This window comes from Ipomoea triloba, chromosome 13 (assembly GCF_003576645.1).
Source record: "Ipomoea triloba cultivar NCNSP0323 chromosome 13, ASM357664v1".
NCBI classification, from domain to species: Eukaryota; Viridiplantae; Streptophyta; class Magnoliopsida; order Solanales; family Convolvulaceae; genus Ipomoea; species Ipomoea triloba.
Window position 1 is genome coordinate 30,242,887 of NC_044928.1, and position 22,025 is coordinate 30,264,911.

The 22,025-nt window shown below is 34.2% G+C and overlaps 2 protein-coding genes across 2 annotated transcripts; one reads left to right on the forward strand and one right to left on the reverse strand.

The window, feature by feature from the left end:
* The first annotated feature begins 10,527 nt into the window (after positions 1-10,527).
* LOC116001641 (transcription factor MYB4-like) lies at positions 10,528-12,651 on the forward strand. Its single transcript, XM_031241535.1, has 3 exons — positions 10,528-10,752; positions 10,876-11,005; positions 11,735-12,651. Exons 1-3 carry the CDS (start codon positions 10,620-10,622, stop codon positions 12,300-12,302), a joined length of 831 nt encoding a protein of 276 aa, XP_031097395.1. The 5' UTR covers positions 10,528-10,619; the 3' UTR covers positions 12,303-12,651.
* A 4,841-nt stretch (positions 12,652-17,492) lies between these two features.
* Positions 17,493-20,054, reverse strand: LOC116002468 (malate dehydrogenase). The gene is made up of 7 exons (XM_031242614.1): positions 19,900-20,054; positions 19,143-19,301; positions 18,779-18,954; positions 18,369-18,646; positions 18,142-18,277; positions 17,941-18,052; positions 17,493-17,830 (listed from the first exon to the last, which is right to left on the reverse strand). The coding sequence occupies exons 1-7, from the start codon at positions 19,940-19,942 to the stop codon at positions 17,736-17,738; spliced, it is 999 nt and encodes a 332-aa protein (XP_031098474.1). The 5' UTR covers positions 19,943-20,054; the 3' UTR covers positions 17,493-17,735.
* Between the last annotated feature and the right edge of the window lie 1,971 nt (positions 20,055-22,025).

A 22,025-nucleotide genomic window follows, 5' to 3' on the forward strand; every position in this document is an offset into this window, starting at 1 on the left:
AGTCACTGTAATTTATCATTTTATATTGTCCTGTCGAATCGAAATATGGAGCTCGGGCCGAGAGAATTTCACATTTTTTATAGGCAAAGTCAAATGAGTAACATCCTTTAAAAGGATATGGATATGTAATCATTAATTATGACTAATTGTATGACTTCTGCTAAACCTTGCAAATCTTGCTATATTATTGGCTATAATGTAATATTAGTCAAGGATTTTATATTTATATATATATATATATATATATATATATATATATATATATATATATATATATAATTTTAGTTGATAATTCAATAAGTACTAAAGATTTAATGTAAGTCATTGTTAATGGAGCAATGTGACCTCTATTATATATATTATTTAGTAAACTAATTGGCCTAATTAATTAATAACATTATCTACAATCTATGCATGCCAAATTCTTCTCAATTAAAAAATTTCTTACTTTTGAGATTCATTGGCTTAAAATTATCTTGTATTATTTATAATAATAATAATAATAATAATAATAATAATAATAATGTATCATTAGGCACAAGAAACTTTTGTCACTTACCCATAATGGGAATAGAAGTACATGCACCTCTCTCTAATTACATGTTCCCAACTTGAGATCATTAATTTGCATTATATTTTATCAAAGTCCTAAAAAAGTTAATCATAACCTCTACTTGTTGCTAGAATACCAACCCCACCATGCCCAAATCTTTGACAAGAACAATAAATTAAAATTTCTTTCAATTTGTAAATGCGAAAGAATAATATAATGTATATGTGTGATTAATTTCCATAACCTTAATTATATTATTGGACCAAATGATTAAGAAAGACCTACCGTACCATTAAAGCAACTTTTGGACTAGAAAAAGCTCTTATAGTTGAAATCACTTGGCAATTGATTTCTGTCACACGTAGGAGATGATGTAAATATTTAATCCTTTTTAGTAAAAATATAATATTTTTGTGTAGATCAGCACATATTACATTTTCACTAAAAATTATTAACTGTTCTTTAAAAAATAGTAGTAACCCCATAAAAAATTATGAAGAATGATAAGACGACTAACGTCACAAGACAGACTTTATCTAGAGCGTATTTGTGAATATCAAATTACGGGCTTTTCTGTGATGAGTTATTATATGCATACCAAAGTAGAGATGTGTTTGAATTGACTCATTCTAGCCATCTATTAAGGGAAAGAACTGTCGGGTTATGACTTATGATTAGGACGAGGTCGAATTTTCAAGTCCCAAGTGGAAAAGACCTTCAACCTAATTATGGGATATAAATACTTCAATGAGCCATATTGAATTCCTAGTTTTTCAATAAATGTAGAGAAAATGTGTGCTTCAATTTGATAAAAGATAGTTGGCTTGATAATTAATAAGTAATTATAAGTGGGAGTTATCTAGTTTGAGTTGATTAGCTATAAGTAACTTAGCCTGATTTATAATACAGATTTTATAATTTTGTCGGACTGTTTCATGAACCTTATGAACTCACTCTTAGGCCATGAGGAGGTAAATCAAACTAATCTTGCATTGAGATTCAAAATCAAAATGTACATTTCAACACACAAAGACCACATTCCAAACCCGAACCTCAATATTTATGACAGAAATCGAACTCCAACCCTACCACTTGAAGAAAGCCTTAAATGATACTTTTTATTCACTAAATCAATATTCTTGGACAACGTTTATAATTTTATTTCACGTGAATGCCAGCCATCATTGTTGTTCCTAAAAAGTTGAACCCCTATCCTAAGGGCTTCCCACACTCCGGCCCTACAGAACATCTGAGAGATTTTTTATTTCTAAATTTTACTCCCTATGACCATCTGAGCTGTTCATGCGAGCAAGGCTGGTTATTATTTGTTGGATGTGAAGTGTGAACTCTGATTTTTTTTTTTGGATTTTATCTTTAGAAATTAAGTCAAAACGTTGAATGATTGTATGAAATCTAAGATGCCATTATATACACCCATAAAAACAGTATTTGATTGGTTCACTGACGACTTTGACCCAAACAGTCAAAGTCAGTATTTTGGGCTACAATATTGCTTATTGCACACATGTGTGCGTAGTGTCCCTACTTTTGTTTTGTTGTACAAATGTACAATTAATAAAATGTCATTATTTTAGGTATTCATATTTTCAAAAATTCATAAGGCACGTATAAAAAAAAAAAGTTTAACTCGACTTAGAATGAAAATGTGCGATGTGTGATGTGATCAATTTTTATATCAATCTCAAAATGAGTGTAAAAAGCTTGAACAAAGATACAAAGAACGTGGGATCAATAGTTTCTTCTTTTTTAAAAAAATAAATATTTTAAAAATTTTCATCGATATAACTAGGTGGCTTGGTAACCATTTAGTAGTGCGCTCAACTAGCCTTTGGAACAACTACACGAAAATCATTAATTTGGGTATCCAAATTCAACTTTTTTATATTAACTTATTCAATTATATTTTTGTGTGCAGTTTAATGGTTGATTTGAACTTTATTCATGTATGCTCCATATAATCTTATTGAGATTTAAACATATTTTAATTTCGCTAAAATTTTTTTTTCTGACTTTTGAACAAATGACAAAATACACAATGTTAATATGAGAGAAAATGACTAGTTATTATAGGACAGTTCTGTGACATCATAAGTAGAAAGTCAAACTTAGAGGCATACTTTTCAATTAAAACCGCGTACATTGCTATCATCTTCACTTCAGTTTTCTACTAGGATGGGCCCACCCAACTCTGACTTCAAAATTGCAACTGCAGCCCCTAAAAAATTGACCCGTGATGGGTTCACAGTACACTATGAATCCTGATACAATATATAGAATTTGACTTTATAAGATATATACTTTATGTTTATAATGCATAGAATTATATAGTTGATGACAATGTTGCAAAAATCCTGTTTAAGCGCCGATTAATCCTTGCCTAGGCGCTAGGCGCCGGTTGACCGCCTAGCGTATCACCTTAAATGGTGGTCTAGGCGCCTGGCCGGCTAGGCGACCGCCTAAGCTCCGCCTAAACTCCGCCTAGGCCGCCTAAGCACCGCCTAGGCCTCCTAGGCACCGACTAGGCCACCTAGTTGGCCGATTAACTATTATTTTTCTTTTTTAATGGGTATTTCAATCAAAACAACATCGTTTTGAGCAAACTAACTCTAAAATGTACAAACCCTAGATATGTTTTAGGTTAATATTTAATATTTTAGTATTAACTATTAAAGTATTATATAATTTATAATTATTAGTCTTTAAAAAATTAAAAATACTTAAGTAAAGTTTTAAAAAATAAAAATAAATTAAAAGAATACATGGGCGCCTAGGCGCCGACTAATCCCCGCCTATGCGTCCTAGGCGCTAGGCGCTCCCCGAACGTCCGGAGAGCGCCTAGCGATCTTTTCAACCATGGATGATGACACATAAATATTTAACATAATAAACATACACATTATGAAATTAAAATTCATAATGTATATAATTATATAGATGAAAACACATGAATTCATAACATAATACACATGTTTTGTATGTACTTATTTTAAAATTCGTGTTTATGTTTATGTGATTTACTTTAAGTGTTTATGTGTCCTCAATTATTTAATTTTGTGTATTATGAACTTGAATTCTGTACTTTATGAAGTCAAATTCTGTTTTATATAAATTGCATACAACATGATTCTTGTATTAGAATATCACAAATTTGATTCCCGTCAAACATCTTTTAGTTTGAGTCCGCGACACAAAATTTTGTTAGTGCAATTTACTTCTCATATGTGGTTTGAAGGTATTACATAGGAACGGGGTTTACCTGATGCATATCATCATGTAGTGGTTGAAAGTTTTCATTGTACGTAATCCCAAAATTGCAACTACAAGATATTAGTTCAAAAAAAAAAAAAAATTAATGGGTTGTCGACCATATTCTTTTTCATATATAAACGATTGTAGGAAAGTATTTAAAATTTTATTGTGATATTTAGAAGAATTTATTTCACTTTTGGTTAGTCTGTGATATTTTCACATTGATAAAGTTGGGAAATGTGGTACAAGAAGAGACCAAATCACCAGACAGAAATTAACATTGCAGCATTGTCATCAAGCTAAGACCAAACCACATTGAAAGCCATCCAACACAGTCTAATGATTCAGAAAGTTTAGCAAAATACTATGACTATGCATACCATTTTTCTATTTTCATATCAGACGACGATCAATTCTATCATGTAATACGACTACAACTCTATCCAAGTCTTTCTTAGCAAACTAAAATACAAATGGTTACATTTCACCACCTTTAACTTTCTAGTCTTGAGCCGGCCTACTGAGCTATTGCTTCTCGGCTCAACTCATCCGCTCGCTTGATTTGGTATGACCCATTGCCTCTAAACATATTGTGATTATTTGAACCAGCTTAAATTATACTCAACATATCTTGTGTTGAAATTTTTGATCCCATCGAAATATTATATTGCAATCAAGATTACAGACAAACTTTTGTGAGACTTATCATATGCAATCAAGTTGAATAATAGTGTAATCCCATTATTAATAATGGTGCAGTGGCATGGCAAATTGGCAGCCATTTAAAATAACACATGGCATGGGGTTTAAATTATCACAACTTGGATATAATGAGAGTCCCAAAGATTTGAAGATTTCATCTTTGATGGCCCCTACCTCAAATAATCATTCATGCAAAAGTAAAATCTAAGGTATCTATTTCTTTGTTTGATTGATGATATTTAGTATGCTTCTTTGTTTGACATTTAATGCCCATAAAAATGTCAACAAATGTGAACTCCTCATGCCCCCACCTTTTCTCCATTGTACTTTCATCCCACAAATAAATTATTTTAAATAAATAATGCAACATGACATATATAAATTATTTTTTAATAAATCTGGTTTTCTGGTTTCGTCAAGTTATACCATCCGAGACTCAACACTAAATTGTATACTTTTGTGTACAAGAAACTTATCCCAAACTTAAACCATCGACCTTCCGAGACACAACACTAAATTGTAAACATCTGTGCATAAGAAGCTTATCCCAAACTTAAACCTTAGACCATCCGAGACTCAACTCTAAATTATACACTTCTGTGCATAAGAAACTTATTCCAAACTTAAACCCTCGACCATCCGAGACTCAACACTAAATTGTACACTTCTGTTCATAATAAACTTATCGCAAACTTAAACCCTCGATCATTCGAGACTCAACACTAAATTGTACATTTCTGTGCATAAGAAACTTATCCCAAACTTAAACCTCTAATGATCGTGTAATAAGAATCGAACTCAGACACACTATCGTCGAAAACAAGTCTTAAATTAAAAATTTCATGAACAAATGTGAATTCTTTTACTCATACCTCACCTTTTTCCCCATTGTACTTTCATCCCACAAATTAATTATTTTAAATAAATAATGCAACATGGCATATATAAAATCTTTTAAATACATAAATTTGATTTGTACTTTCCGCCATTTCCTGTTCTCTTTTTACATTTTGCAAGCACTATCTTTTCACTTTTTATGGTGGACAAATAATCATTAAAGATCTTCATGGTCCTACTCCTATAGCTTTGTCTCTCCCCCTCCTTTTGTCTCACAATGTATATAATGGATAGTTTAATCAACTCGAGCTGAGATATTATATTTGAATTTAGTATGTAAATATATCATAATAACATATTGAATAAGAGTACTGAAAATATGCAATCGTGTTTGATGTGCTATTATATTATTAACTCTATTATAAATTTTAAGTATAAACAGATACTCCATTGTAATAGAGTCAATAATATTCAAAAAAAAAAATTTAAGTATAATAATCTAGTCTTAAAATAATATAATAACGATATGAAACGTAGAAAAATTAAATCCAAACACAATATGTGAAACTACTATTTATCATGGTTGAAAAATTGCTAGGCGGCAATTAATCTGTGTTTAGGCGTCTGTGTGTTATTTATTTTATTTTTATTAATTTGATAATAATTTTCTGAAAAAGATTGTATTCTCCTTGGATTTATATAAAATCATCCATCATCCCATGTTAGGGTATATGAATAAATTTGTATAATATGCAAAGACAAAAACAAGAGAAAAGTTTGTTGGGTTAACGTTAAATCAAAGACGCAATGTATTGTAAAACTTTGAAAATAAATATTATTTTATGGTCCTAAAAGGTGATCAAACCACGTGATTGACCGCTGCTGACTCTACAAACACCCACGTGCAAATGTAAACCTATTCCACAAGTATATGTATATTGAATACTACTTGTCAAATTAAGTGCTCTTTATTATTGTCAAGATCATACTTTACTATTATCATAAAAAAAATTTAGTTAATAACAGATACACGACTCTAGCTACTTTCTTATATTTACATAGTAGTTAACGTCATGTTCGAGATGTATGTTGATGAGATGATGTTAAATTTGCCATTTAAATCTACTGCTCCGAATTGAAAGAATTGATCAAGTGGGTAGACCAGGATTCTCGTACCAAAATGTCACGAATTTGATTCTTACAAGCACTCTCTTAGTCTAATTCGTGGCACAATGTCTTCCTAGTGCGATTTGTCTCTCCTGTGTGATTTGTGGGCAATATGATATTACTACATTAATTATTTCTTTATGCACTAGTCATACAATACTTTTCTAAAGAAAATTTAAACGAAACAATATCTAAAAACTCAATCTCCTATGAGATGGATTGTCAAACACGAAAATAAATTACTATCTACAACACATATAAATAGAAGTTGGTCCATTTTTGTTTCTCCCGACCCCTCTCATCAATGAAAATACATTAGATGATCTCACCGGAGATTTTGTCATCTCTAAATTACAATATTTATTTTTGCATGATAAATATAAATAAATGAAATATCCAAAATAGCTGTCAACATTAAGCTGACAAATTTAGAAATTGCCACTGTGTCAGCCACATATGACTTAAAATTAAAGACATCACTAATTCTCACGAAGTCTACAGTAAATATTGTCCATTAGCTTAACTATTAACTGTATCGAGCCCTCTAGTTATTTTCAAAATGAACATCATTTTCATCACTCAACCAATTTTGAATTGAAGCAGCCATGGCTGTAACAATCTAATTAATAGACAATTTAATTAGTATATGATACTCAATCTTTGTCAACACACACATATATGTAACCCATGATTTTCAACGTTAAAATACAGTGACTAATTTTCTCATTGAATTGTAGACACCTCTCAGAATAAGACAGCTGGTCTGGTAATTTTTTCCCTCTATATATGAAGAGTACTAAGTATATCATAATAGAATTTACTTGCGCAGCATTGAATGTCCCGTTTCAATAGCAAGATGTTAGATTATTTAGCCCTTAAAATCTCAGCCCAACGGTTGTCCTTTCACACTACTTTAAAGTTACGCATTAAAGGTTTTAAAAATGAAAATAAAGTTTATCATTAAGAAAAAGAGAGCCCATGTGAATTATTATTATTATTAAGGTTTAATTTAAACCCAAGTTGTATATATAGAGGCATTGATTAATGACAAAATTTTTGTCATATGTTGTGTGCCCATGCCTAGTCCTCATGAGCTCACTCTTTATGCACCATTTTCCCTCTTCCTTTGCCCCGTGCATTGGGACCCTCTCCTCTCCTGGTGCTGTTTACCAAATCACTTCACGACAACTTCTTCCCCATTAAAATATTGACTTAAACAACTTAGAACAAATCTCATATTAACTCTTTATTATTTATTATTATTATATACATCTCCTCTTGGAATTTGTCTTCATTTTTTTTTAATGTTATTGGTCCATTCATATGTTTTCAAACATTTTTTTTTTTGTTTTCATCATTTTAAATTCAATTTCATTGCGTAGAGAATATGGATTGTAACTTTGATTAATTGGCAGATATTAACTTACACTTCCTTCTTAATTTCTTTCTTTTTTCATATTGCTTTTAAATAAGATATACCGAAGTAATAATTTTAAAGTTTTAAGTTAAACGCTCTATGAAAGTTGTCTATTAGCATTTTTGAATTGAGTCGATCAGTTATGAACAACTTGGACTACTTTGCATTCTAATGGTCATTTGTGAGCTAGAGTCACAAGGTGTGCTTCACTCAGAACGCGCATTAGGATAGAGAGATTGTGGTCTTTTCCTAAATCATCAAAGAATGATAGTTTATGATAATGAGAATGTGTCCTTTTTCTACTTCCTCAACTTTAAAAAAAAAAAAAAAAAAAAAAAAAAANAATTCGTGGCACAATGTCTTCCTAGTGCGATTTGTCTCTCCTGTGTGATTTGTGGGCAATATGATATTACTACATTAATTATTTCTTTATGCACTAGTCATACAATACTTTTCTAAAGAAAATTTAAACGAAACAATATCTAAAAACTCAATCTCCTATGAGATGGATTGTCAAACACGAAAATAAATTACTATCTACAACACATATAAATAGAAGTTGGTCCATTTTTGTTTCTCCCGACCCCTCTCATCAATGAAAATACATTAGATGATCTCACCGGAGATTTTGTCATCTCTAAATTACAATATTTATTTTTGCATGATAAATATAAATAAATGAAATATCCAAAATAGCTGTCAACATTAAGCTGACAAATTTAGAAATTGCCACTGTGTCAGCCACATATGACTTAAAATTAAAGACATCACTAATTCTCACGAAGTCTACAGTAAATATTGTCCATTAGCTTAACTATTAACTGTATCGAGCCCTCTAGTTATTTTCAAAATGAACATCATTTTCATCACTCAACCAATTTTGAATTGAAGCAGCCATGGCTGTAACAATCTAATTAATAGACAATTTAATTAGTATATGATACTCAATCTTTGTCAACACACACATATATGTAACCCATGATTTTCAACGTTAAAATACAGTGACTAATTTTCTCATTGAATTGTAGACACCTCTCAGAATAAGACAGCTGGTCTGGTAATTTTTTCCCTCTATATATGAAGAGTACTAAGTATATCATAATAGAATTTACTTGCGCAGCATTGAATGTCCCGTTTCAATAGCAAGATGTTAGATTATTTAGCCCTTAAAATCTCAGCCCAACGGTTGTCCTTTCACACTACTTTAAAGTTACGCATTAAAGGTTTTAAAAATGAAAATAAAGTTTATCATTAAGAAAAAGAGAGCCCATGTGAATTATTATTATTATTAAGGTTTAATTTAAACCCAAGTTGTATATATAGAGGCATTGATTAATGACAAAATTTTTGTCATATGTTGTGTGCCCATGCCTAGTCCTCATGAGCTCACTCTTTATGCACCATTTTCCCTCTTCCTTTGCCCCGTGCATTGGGACCCTCTCCTCTCCTGGTGCTGTTTACCAAATCACTTCACGACAACTTCTTCCCCATTAAAATATTGACTTAAACAACTTAGAACAAATCTCATATTAACTCTTTATTATTTATTATTATTATATACATCTCCTCTTGGAATTTGTCTTCATTTTTTTTTAATGTTATTGGTCCATTCATATGTTTTCAAACATTTTTTTTTTTGTTTTCATCATTTTAAATTCAATTTCATTGCGTAGAGAATATGGATTGTAACTTTGATTAATTGGCAGATATTAACTTACACTTCCTTCTTAATTTCTTTCTTTTTTCATATTGCTTTTAAATAAGATATACCGAAGTAATAATTTTAAAGTTTTAAGTTAAACGCTCTATGAAAGTTGTCTATTAGCATTTTTGAATTGAGTCGATCAGTTATGAACAACTTGGACTACTTTGCATTCTAATGGTCATTTGTGAGCTAGAGTCACAAGGTGTGCTTCACTCAGAACGCGCATTAGGATAGAGAGATTGTGGTCTTTTCCTAAATCATCAAAGAATGATAGTTTATGATAATGAGAATGTGTCCTTTTTCTACTTCCTCAACTTTAAAAAAAAAAAAAAAAAAAAAAAAAAGATAATGGAGGTAGTTACAAATAATATATTAAATGCGGGTAACATTTGGTAAAGGTGCAACTGTGCAAGGCTGATCATTGGTTGAGAAATGCTAAGCGAATTATCCAAATTAAAGTAAAGACCTTGTCCTAGCTTGTGAAGAGGATTTTACACCTGCTTTTTGATAAATAACAGGGAAATGAGACTAGTATAAACGTATAGTCTTCCGCAACTCCATCCAACAAGGTATAATAAGCTCAACTCGTCTCATCAATTATATGTATCGTATACCTAGCTAGGTGGTAATGTGAAATTTTCATATGAACTTTTATAATATACTATGGCAATAAATACTTGTTAGTATGATTTATTCATATATCCATTTCCTTATTTATTTATATTGTTTAGTTCACAAGAATTTTCTAGGAAAGTACAAGGAAAGACTAGCTAGGGACATGAGATGCCATGGTTGGACTATTAGACAGCTCCTTTTTAAAGTGGAATATCTGCGGCCGTGTCATGATAAATACCCCACCCTCCCATTGCTCTTTCCCCTCATCCATTTCTCTCTCTCCCCAGGACAAATTTTCACAAAGAGAGAACATAGCCATCACAGCTTCAAACTCTGCAGATCAGAGAGTGAAGATGGTGAGAGCTCCCTGCTGTGAAAAAATGGGTCTAAAGAAAGGGCCATGGACTCCTGAAGAAGATCAGATTCTGATCTCTTACATTCAGAAGAACGGCCATGGAAACTGGAGAGCTCTTCCTAAACAAGCTGGTAAGACTTAATATTCTAACCCTGGGAATTTGGAGTAGAAGATTAGATGATGAAACAAATTAAATGCAAGCTAATATTGTTAATTAATCTGATGTTCTTTTTTTTTAATGATGTTTTTATTAGGACTGTTGAGGTGCGGGAAGAGTTGCAGGCTTCGATGGACGAATTACCTGCGACCCGACATCAAAAGGGGGAATTTCACCAAGGAAGAAGAAGACACCATTATCCAGTTACATGAAATGCTTGGCAATAGGTATGTTTACCACCCTCCAATGTATAATTTCACCCGCACACGTGAGGAGCTTGTTGAACAAGCATAAACAATTATACTAATAAATGTATAATTTTATTTTGTTCAATCCTGACAGAAATACATCATTCATATCGTTACCCATCATTTTCTCATTTCTTTTCAAGATTTATGAAACCTAGGGCAAGTTGATACTTGATAGTGATCATAGCCATCAAAGTTGAATATATAGTATATATTACCCTAACTTTACTTAGAAATGCCCATGGTAGTAATCATTACTCAAAACAAAGTAAAAAGGGCAAAACACCTAATTCAGTCCTAACAGTCCGGTCCGCTAAGAGTTTCACATAATTAATATAGTGAATTTCTTGTAAGTACTAGACATTAGTCTTCAATCCTCTTATCTAAAAAGTCGCTGAATTATCGTAATTTATTCATTAATATGACATTTTGAGATAATTAAATGTGTGATTTAAAAACAAGCAAGAGCCAAGAAGTATCCATCTTATTTAATACATATATATATATATATATATACAACTATGCATTACTAAAATATTGTTTGGTTTCATTTGTGGATCTATGAAACCCAAACAAGACAAACGTAAAATCTTGGTATTTATGGCTCGTATCTCCTTAGGATGTTGTGACAACAATAATTAATTAAGCTTCATCGCTATCTTAATTAATTAATGTTAATTAATTTTGGGATTTTGTGCTTCTTTTCAGATGGTCTGCAATTGCAGCGAGATTGCCGGGGCGAACGGACAACGAAATTAAAAATGTTTGGCATACCCACTTGAAGAAGAAGCTGAAAGGCTATCAGTCGCCTCAAAACGCCAAGAGACAATTTTCCGGCAAGGTCGCCGGCGCCGTCGCCGGTGACGGTGACGTCGCCGGAGATTCTAGCACGACGACGTCGGAGGACGATGGGTCTACCGGGATGAATGTTTTGGTGTCGTCGCCGGAGAGGTCGTCGTCGGCGTCGAGCGAGATGTCGTCGGTGACGGAGGGAGTGGCGGTGGACGCGCCGGCGGTGGGGGTGAAGCAGGAAGACGTGAACTCGTCGCCGGAGTACTTGCCGGAGATCGACGAGAGCTTCTGGACGGAAGAGGCGGCGGCGGGTTTGCCTTGGGTGCAAGTGGACGAGTTCCCGGTGGTGGGCGCCAGCCTGGCGAACAGTGATGATGTGGACAGGATGATGTGGCATTCGACAACGTTGGATGATGACATGGACTTTTGGTACAACGTTTTTGTCCGGTCGGCTGGTGAATTGCCAGAATTACCAGAGTTCTGATAGGCTGTAGCATAGAGTTAGTGTCTTAGTGATGTTTACTATTTAGGGAAAAAAAATACACTAAAAAAGTGAAATTTTTTTTAAACTTTGATTTACGAGAAAATTACAGTAGCTATCTGAAAGTGCATGTAAGTTGAGAGAAATTTGCTTTATAGTATTAGTCGACAAAGGACTACTAGAGGTAATCAACTTAGATTATCCATAGTTGAATATCTCAAATCGTGAAAATCAACAAATAACTCTAACAAAGAGTCTTTGAAATTTTATGGTTATCAAATCAATTTCTCGATTAAAGGTGTTTCAGTTTGGGACAAAGGATGTCCAATGAATATTTCAAATTATGGAATTATTCGCTGACTATTTTTAATAATAATAATAATAAAAGTTGATTATGTGTTTTCTTCTTTCTTTTTTTTTTTTTTTCTTCCTAATCTAAGAAAAAAATAAAAGTACAATTGAATAATTAAATGAAATTCTTTGCAGTAACAAAAAGAAAGTACATCAGATTAGTCTTGACACTCATATCATATTTTATTATTCAATTTTTAGTTTTGTTTTGATTAATAGAATAAAATTAGATGGTGAGAGTTGTATAATAAAGAGTGACAGAAATTATTAGAAAATTTTCAATAGGCATATATTTTGAGGAGTTTTTACATGTAGTGCGACTAAGAAAGAGAAGATGGAGGGGGAAAGCAAAACAAAATATGAAAAAAAATAAAAATTCTTCATATTAACGCACCCGCTGGACGGCTGCATGCGCTTATCTGGGTACTAGTTTTGCTACACACTCGACAAAGTTTTGCAGATTTTGAATCTTGATGGATTCCACGTGACAGGCAAAATCCAGGTGCTTATGTTATGAAAAACCACCAAAAAATAATCCCCTAAATAATACATTTAGCCAAGTAAAAACCACTTAAAATACACTATTGTAGATGCCTTTAGCTTTCTACCTAAAGACGATGGTGAAGAAGCTCATTAAGGTAAGGTATCAAATTGAAACATTTTTAGACGTCACGTAATTAAGGAAACTTCTTAAAACACTTATATTTTATTAATAAATCTAATTGGAATAAATAATACATCAAACTTTATATCTTTGACCTAATGAGTTAGGATGAACAAATTCTATGATAAGGTGTCAATACCATAGTGAGAAATTATTTTACAATTAATGCAACTTACAATAAAGCTAAGCTAACTTTTAAAAAAACAAATGAAAATAGTATAAATTATAATGAAAAATCTTATGATTGCATTCCAAATAGCTTTATGCAATATAAACAAAGAAGTATAAACTAAAGTGGAAAACTTAACTTTATCTCATTATATATGAAAACAAAAAGATGTGAATGAGTATGTCATCGATTTCAAGATCGAGATTGTGATGTTATTTTAAACTTGAGAGATTCTCCACCTATTACATTAATCTTTTAGATGGCATGGGTTATTCTTTAGGGTGATTTTACCTATCATTAACTATCTAGAAGAAGATTATTCGATATCGAGAAATGATTCAATGTGAAAGCTATATATCTCACTTGATCTGTAGACCCCAAACACTTGTACACTAGTGTCCACAATAAAGTCAACATACTTTCCTTTTTGGATTCTTTCGTCGAATTCAAACCCTGCACTTGTGATTACTAACAAAGTAAAGTTCATACGCTAAAAAAATGTAAAGTTCATAAACTTATTCTGAATTTGTGAACCAATTAAGCTATGTTCGGTGAAATTGTTAATAAATACACACATGTACAATTAGCTAGTGTGAAGTTAACCGTACCATCAACAAATGTACAATCCCTACTAGTTGCCATCACCAACATTACATGTTCAACAACAGACAAAAGTTATTCATCGTCAAATTCACACCATCAAGCTGGCTTGGTTGTCTATATACGTAACTTCTTTTGTTTCCTTTATTATTATTTTTTTTTATGAGGAAAATTAAACTTACAGTCACTATTGAATAATGTGCACTCGGTAAATCATGTCCATGTCATTTCTGTGTAATAGTTCACAAATCACACTAGAAAAATTAGGAAGTTCGACAATCTCGATCAAGAGGGTTTTGACAAGAATCAAACTTGTAACCTTCTAGAGCGAGAATCATGTTTTGTCTATTCGATAACTCCTTTCGGAACATATTTAATATTTCATTCACATTATACCCGTGGCAATATATACACTCTATTAGTGTACGTTTCTAGTCAACTTAGATCAGCAAACTAATGAACCTAGCTATTACATATATGCCAAAGAGTCCTTATAAAAAGTTGAAAAATCAATGAAAATGTCCAAGTGAGGCTATCTATCTCAAGACTTTTGGGGCCTTTTTTCTTTAATTAGATCAACTCAGTCAACTTATTGGTCATAGATGACAACAATTTGTAGGTGGAACTTTGCTTTACGTGGTCCTTCATTTTCATACTTTAGTCGGTAAGCTTCTCCCCAATTTCCTTTTGGAAAATGACAAAGTGTGATTAAGGATAAAAATTCCATGCAATTTATATACTATAGACGATGATTCTTACAAAAATTATGTATCTTCAATTAACAAATTATGTACCTACAATTAACAATTTCTGTACACATAATATGATAGTTACAGGTATAGAAACTATTGACTGCAAGTAAGAATGTGTCAACTATAGATACAGAACTGAATGTTATTTTTGGACTAGGGTCTACAATGCAAGGTAAACCCAGCTGGTCCATGGTATAAATTGTCATAACTTTATAATAGTGAATGCCGCAGGGTGTAGGTAGGGTTTGAATCCTAACAATAACTAAAAAAAATAAAGTAGGTATGTATATACTAGGTATAAACACTTAGGGTATGTAGGCCCCTGGTGTTCTTGTTGGAAGTTAGGACCCCTGTCCACCCCTCTAGATGCTCGACAAATGTACAATTCTTTTTTTTTTTTGGGGAAACAATTCTTTTTTTTTTTCAGGGTCCACCCGTGTTCGCTCCGAGAGGCACGAGAGCTAGCCCAGGGGGAATTGTCACTTGTGGAAATCGAACCCAAATTTTCTCGAAATTCTTCCCCACAAAGAGTGCCCACTTGCCACTTGAGTTACCCCATTGAATTCAAATGTACAGTTCTAGCTTGCCTTCATTCATGATTATATTTATTGGTCATTCACGTGTCCCCCACTCCATGGATGTCAGCGATCTTCGCACGGGTAAATATTACATCCTACCTTCTAGTACATGATATTTTGAGTGACTTTGAGCAGTTGATGGTTGTGTTGTTATCACATAGGTTGCAGGTTCAAATCATGGTGGTAGCAAAGAGTAAATGTAAAAGCAAGAATGCCGTCCAAAAGACATATACCTAGCTAAGTACCACCTAAAAGTCAGGATGCATTGCATTTTGTTTACTTAGAATTTAAATGCCTTTGGAAATTTAGGGAGTGTATTTACTTTTACCTATGCTTTTTACTTGTGATTTTTGTCTGTTTCTTAATTGTTTGATTAAGAATATGTTAAGATTCCAGTCTAGGATTTATGTTCAATTCCGTGTTTGTTTTGCTGTCTGAGGAAATGGAATTATTTCACCTTTTTTTCCATTAATAGACCAATGAAATTTGGCGAGGGGATGATGCAAATATGAATACAAACACCATGGAAGAATATCTTGTCAAGATCACATTTATAAGGGTAAAAGTGTGGAAAAATTTGGTTTTATTCGAGCTACATTTTCGATACGGAGTTAGTAATAAGTATGAAAGAATCTTGTGAAATTTAAGGAGAAGAGTCTGAATTTAGTTGAATTTAGAAGTGTGAATGACATAATTCATTTTGACGAGTTATAACTGAATGAATTGAATTTGGACAATTTTTAAAATATATAACTCGATCCATTGAGATCGAATAGGATGTTCAACAATGTAACAATTCAAACTTGATGGATCAAATTGATTATTACGGATTGCGAAAAACTTGAAATTTTAAAGAAATGTCAATTGTATCCTTAATTTGAATGAAGGGGACCACCATGGTTGATCCAAATGGGAAGTTTTTCCCACCTTATCATGCCAAAACATCCAATTCATATAGGGATTGTATGGGAATTAAAGAGGTAATAAACTAAATTCAATTGTTACACTTTCATAGTTAATTTAACAGTTGTTGATAAGTAAATTATTAATATAATTAATTTGAGTCAAATTTAAAGTCTCAGAGTGATTGAGATATCCAATATTGTATGCCAAGGAAATATATATAAATATCCCATTAGTTTAGTTAAGAATTGGCAAGAGACTTTATCTCAAACTCTAACTCCAATCTATTGATCACTTAACTATTGAGATAACAATTTTGAAGAGTTGATAAGTGAAATGCTAATGCAATTACAATGTCAACAAATTGACTCTGGTATAAGTACGCCATATTAAAGAGTTCAAAGTCGAGTCGTTCCGCTAAGTTTATTTTGATTACATTTTACTCTACAAATTCATTAAAGAATGTTAAGATATAAGACCATATCATTAGAGATGGCAATTTGTCCCGCAAATTATTGAGAATTGGGAACGAGGATGGGGAATGTGTGTAATTCCTCGTCAGGTACAGGAATACCCCTCCCCGCCCCCGAATAATTATTTAGTCCCTCAATTGTTTTACAACTATCAATTTAGGGTTGTTTTGCAACTATCAATAACACTTAAATATTTCAAAATTATATATACTCTTAAGTATGTTAATTTATTAGTAACACTTTGACTAAAAATTGACTGGGTATGGAGAATCCACGTTCCCCCGGGTACCAAGAATCCCCGTTCCCGCCTAACTCCCCGCGGGAGAATCCATGTTCCCTCCCCGTACCCGCCTAACTCCCCGCGGGAGAATCCATGTTCCCTCCTAACTCCCTGCGGGAGTGTTCCCTGTAATCCATGTTCCCTCTTAACTCCCCGCGGGAGAATCCATGTTCCCTGCGGGAGAATCCACGTTCCCACCTAACTTCCCCGCGGGACGGGCGGGAATTAGGCGGGAACAGAGCGGGAATTCCCCACAAGGACGGGAGTACTTCCAATTCCCCGAGGGATGGGGTTGCGGGGACGGGACGGGGAGTATTTCCAATTCCCCGAGGGACAGGGTTGCTGGGACGGAGAGTATTTCCAATTCCCGAGGGACGGGGTTGCGGGGACGGGGAGTATAATAGAAAGGGCAACACACGAATATACTTAACAAAGTGTATAGTTCAAATTAGGAAACCATTGGAGCAGCAAAGTGTACTCATCAATTACACAAAGCAAACTAAATTCAGTCACCTCTCAAATCAAGAAAAATAGAAAGGTGTACATCAACAAAAACTCTCACAGAAGCACCATGTGCATATCCATGACTTTATTCAGAACGGCAGAGCAATGCACTAATACCTCGAGATCTCAAGATCTCTATCTCGAGTAGGCGGGATTTGTATCTTAAGAAAGACACGAGTATGCCAAAGCCTTTTCCTCGGAGAGCTCTTCTGCAGTGGCATCCATCTTCTTCCTTGAAAACTCGTCGATAGGAAGACCTGCAACACGAAATTGAAATTGGATTCGATGCACAACAGAACTACACGTCTCAAAAAGCACGAGAAATGTGTAAAATGGAAACTAAATGTGGGTAGGGTAGAGGGGTTACCTTGAACAATGCACCATTCTCCATTTTTGCAAGTAACTGGGAAGGAATAGATTAGTCCAGCCGGGACATTGTACGAGCCATCAGAGTATACACCCATGGATACCCAAGTTCCCTGTATCACACGACATAAGCCACTTGTTAATATCGAAAGCGCAAGATGATCTCACTTTATATCGCGTAAACTAAAGCTAGAAGATTTACCTCCGGAGTTCCAAGCACCCAATCACGTATGTGGTCGCAAGCAGAACTAGCAGCAGAAAGTGCGCTGGAGAGTTTTCTAGCCTTGATAATTGCAGCACCGCGCTGCTGGACAGTGGTTATAAACTCCCCGTTCAACCTAAAATATATGCATATTAGCTACCATCGAACAAAAATAAGAGAAGAAATTTACGGAATGATGATTTCGTAACTACATATTCGTTTCTTACCATTCGTCATTGGCAACAAGCTCTCGGACAGGCTTTTCACCAGCTGGTGTTTTCACAGTTGCGTGATTGACATCAGGATACTGCGATGATGAGTGGTTTCCCCATATTATGACATTTTTAACGTCACTCACTTGAACATTCAATCTCTCTGAGATTTGACCGAGGGCCCTGTTATGGTCCAATCTAGTCAGGCAAGTAATGTTCTTATCTGGAATAGACGGTGCAAATTCCTTCAAGATCAATGCATTAGTATTTGCAGGGTTAGCAACAACCAACACCTGAAAGAAAAACAGATCAAAAAAGAAAATATAGTTAGACATCTAAAAACTAAACAACAGAACACAACTATCTATTATTGTTGTTCAAGAATTGTAAATGGTAGCCCCAAGTTCCGAGAAATTCCATCTCACCTTGCAGTTAGCAGCAGCGTGTTTCTCGAGAGCAGAAGCTTGAGCCTTGTAGATAGAAACATTCTTTGACATAACGTCTTTTCTCTCCATGCCTTCTTTTCTTGGAAAACCACCGACCATGACTGCAACATTGACACCAGTACATGCCTCAACAGCATCGGTTGTAGCAACAACACCTGAAGTGCATATCCCAAAAGACACATAAAATTCAATGCAAATCATGACTACCCAACTCAAAATAGAATGACTAAGAACAAAAATAGGGAAGATAAGGATGTCCTATAACAGATTAAAAAAAAGCGGAAAAGGCTAGGGATTATAGCGATGGTGATGCATTGAGAGCAAAGAAAGCACAAGCAAGAACCTTTGAGAAGCGGGAAAGCAGCATCAACTAATTCCATCTTTACTCCATTCAAAGCCTCTGCAGCAGGTGGAATATCCAACATGTGGAGAATTACAGGTTGGTCAGCCCCCAACATCACACCCCTAGCAATCATTGGAACAAGAGCATATCCAATTTGTCCTGAAAAACTAGCCCCTTTCAGTAAATACATCACAGTATAAAGCAATAGAAAGCAACAAATATCATCCCAACCCATTTGGAGAGAACACATAGCCATGGAAGAGCCTAATTAGCACATCTGCAGCATATAACATTGATAATAAATATCCACACTATGTCATGCTATCCTCAGAAAACTAGTCCATTAACTCACTAGATTAGCTCTTTTGCTTTCCTTCGTGTATATATATATGTGTGTTTTGAATTTGCAAACTAGTTCAACCACAAATCTGAAGATCAAGCAAGTTCTTACACATAAAAACAGATGAAAGCTACAAACAAATCCAGCAATCAACACGAATCCAAAACAAAAAGCATATTACACAACAGATCTCAAAGCCCCAGCTTAAATCTCAAAAATCACTTCAGTTAGTGAAACATATATAACCAAACCTTCCAGAATCAGCTCAAAATTTAACAAATCATATAAATACACTACACACAAGATCATTTCAACCACAAATTCAGAGATTAGCAAGGAAAACGAAAGATTAACGAGTTGAAATCAAAACAAATCAGATCTGAACGAACAGCGAAGAGTTAAAGGTCACAACAGTACCTGCAGCGCCGGTGACAAGGACGCGAACTGGTTCTTTCGCCATGGCTGTGAGAGATCAGAGTGTACTGAATCAGAGAGGATGAAGAAGACGATGGAGAGTAGGTTCTGGAGTGGGGCGCGACGAGTACGATGATGGTATTTATCGGTGAGCTCGATGCCGCAGAAATAGCGTAAACGGCGTCGTTCATTTCACGCAGGGCATGCCCATGTGGGCCCATGATGAATCACGCTTTTAATAAAGGAGTGATCCTCGATGCTCCCAAAAAAGTCAATAGATTTTTATATATATACATAATTTACATATAAATTAAGGTTCAATAAGGTCCTTAGGTTCTTACATTTGTTTAAAAATAATAAGTAATAAATAAATAAAAAATATTCATCACTTCTGATGGTTCAAAATCATTGCACAGCTAGAACAAAATTTTACGATATAATGATCAGTTGAATTAACTAAATAACACTTTTATTTACCATGAAAACACGTAATCATTACGAAGAATTTAATGTTTGGTACTAGAAATTTAGCATTAATTACACTTTGAACCCACAAAGTTTCTATGAATTTAATTTCGTCATTAAAATTGAAATTCAGTTTCAATTTCATCCTCACAGATTCCACTTTCTTTTTCTTAAAATAAAAAATAAAAAAAGGAAAATGGTCAAATACACCCTTCAACTTTATGTAAGAAGTCAATTAGGCCCTCAAACTTTTAAAAGTTGCAATTACACACCTTAACATATTAATTTAGTGCATCAAGACCCAAAACCCTAATAGTGACCTGCTATTGCAGGTCAATAATGAACTAATAGAGCTCCGGTGAGATTCCGGTGAAGGCGTGAGTAGCAGTTCGCCGGAGAAGGGCACCATGCTCAGCCAAACATGATGATTCCAAGTATGGCGTAGATACAATTCATTTAAACAATTACCAAATTTAACTAAGCTAATTACTCAACAGCACCAAATGAAATTGAAAGCTCTGTTCGTAACCATCACAACAAGTTAGCAATTTGACAAGTGCTAATTGAATAGCAACCTATTAGCTAAATCCACACCAATTGAATGAAGGAAAAACACTATGTAGAAGAAGGAACACTAGATTTAACGTGCTGCCCAGGTGGAGAGATTGCAACTGCCTTGCTGGAGTTGCGAAGCCACTGACCGGAGAATTTGTTGCCTAAACCAGAAAATTGCTCAACCCATAATCAATGTCGTCGAAGAAAAATTCGATGAGATTATGGAATTAATTTGTTGTAACGCCGAACGGAATTCTACACCGCCAATGAAATTGGCTGTCACACTAGATTTCTGCCCAAGAATTGCTGCTCGCCAGACGCCGAACCAGTCGCCTTTGCCGGAATGTTGCCATAGTTCCATTGGTCCATTATTGACCTGCTATTGCAGGTCATTATTAGAGTTTTGGGTCTTGATGCACTAAATTAATATGTTAATGTGTTTAATTGCAACTTTCAAAAGTTTAAGGGTCTAATTGACTTTTTACTTAAAGTTGAAGGGTGTATTTGACCATTTTCCCAAAAAAAAAATGAAAAGGATTCTATCTTGTTCTTATCGTTCACGCAAGTCTTCCACAAATGTTCTAATCGTTAAAGAACAAATCAAGATTCTAGCTTGCTTTCTAGAAGACTTTACACCATAGATCAGATTCTTTTGAAAAAGGAATAAGGGTCAAATAGGCCATCCAATTACACAAAAAAATGTAATTAGGCCACTCAACTCAAAAAAACTACAATTAGGTTCCTGAATAACACAAATTGTTGCAATTTCACCAAAAATGACTTGTTTACCTGTTTAGAAGCTTACGTGTCGGTTTCTGAATTTTAAAATATTTATTTTACTTTTACTTTAATAATTTTAAATTTAAAAAAATAAAAAATAAAAAATAAAAACCTTCGTCTCCGGCACACCTTCGTCTCCGTCGTGGCTGGACGGAGACGAAGGGGACCCTTCGTCGTCCCCTTCATCTCCGGCCAGTCACGGAGACGAAGGGTCCCTGGCACCCCTTCGTCTCCATGGCTGGACGGAGAAGAAGGGGACGACGAAGGGTCCCCTTCGTCTCCATGGCTAGACGGAGAAGAAGGGGACGACGAACGAAGGGTCCCCTTCG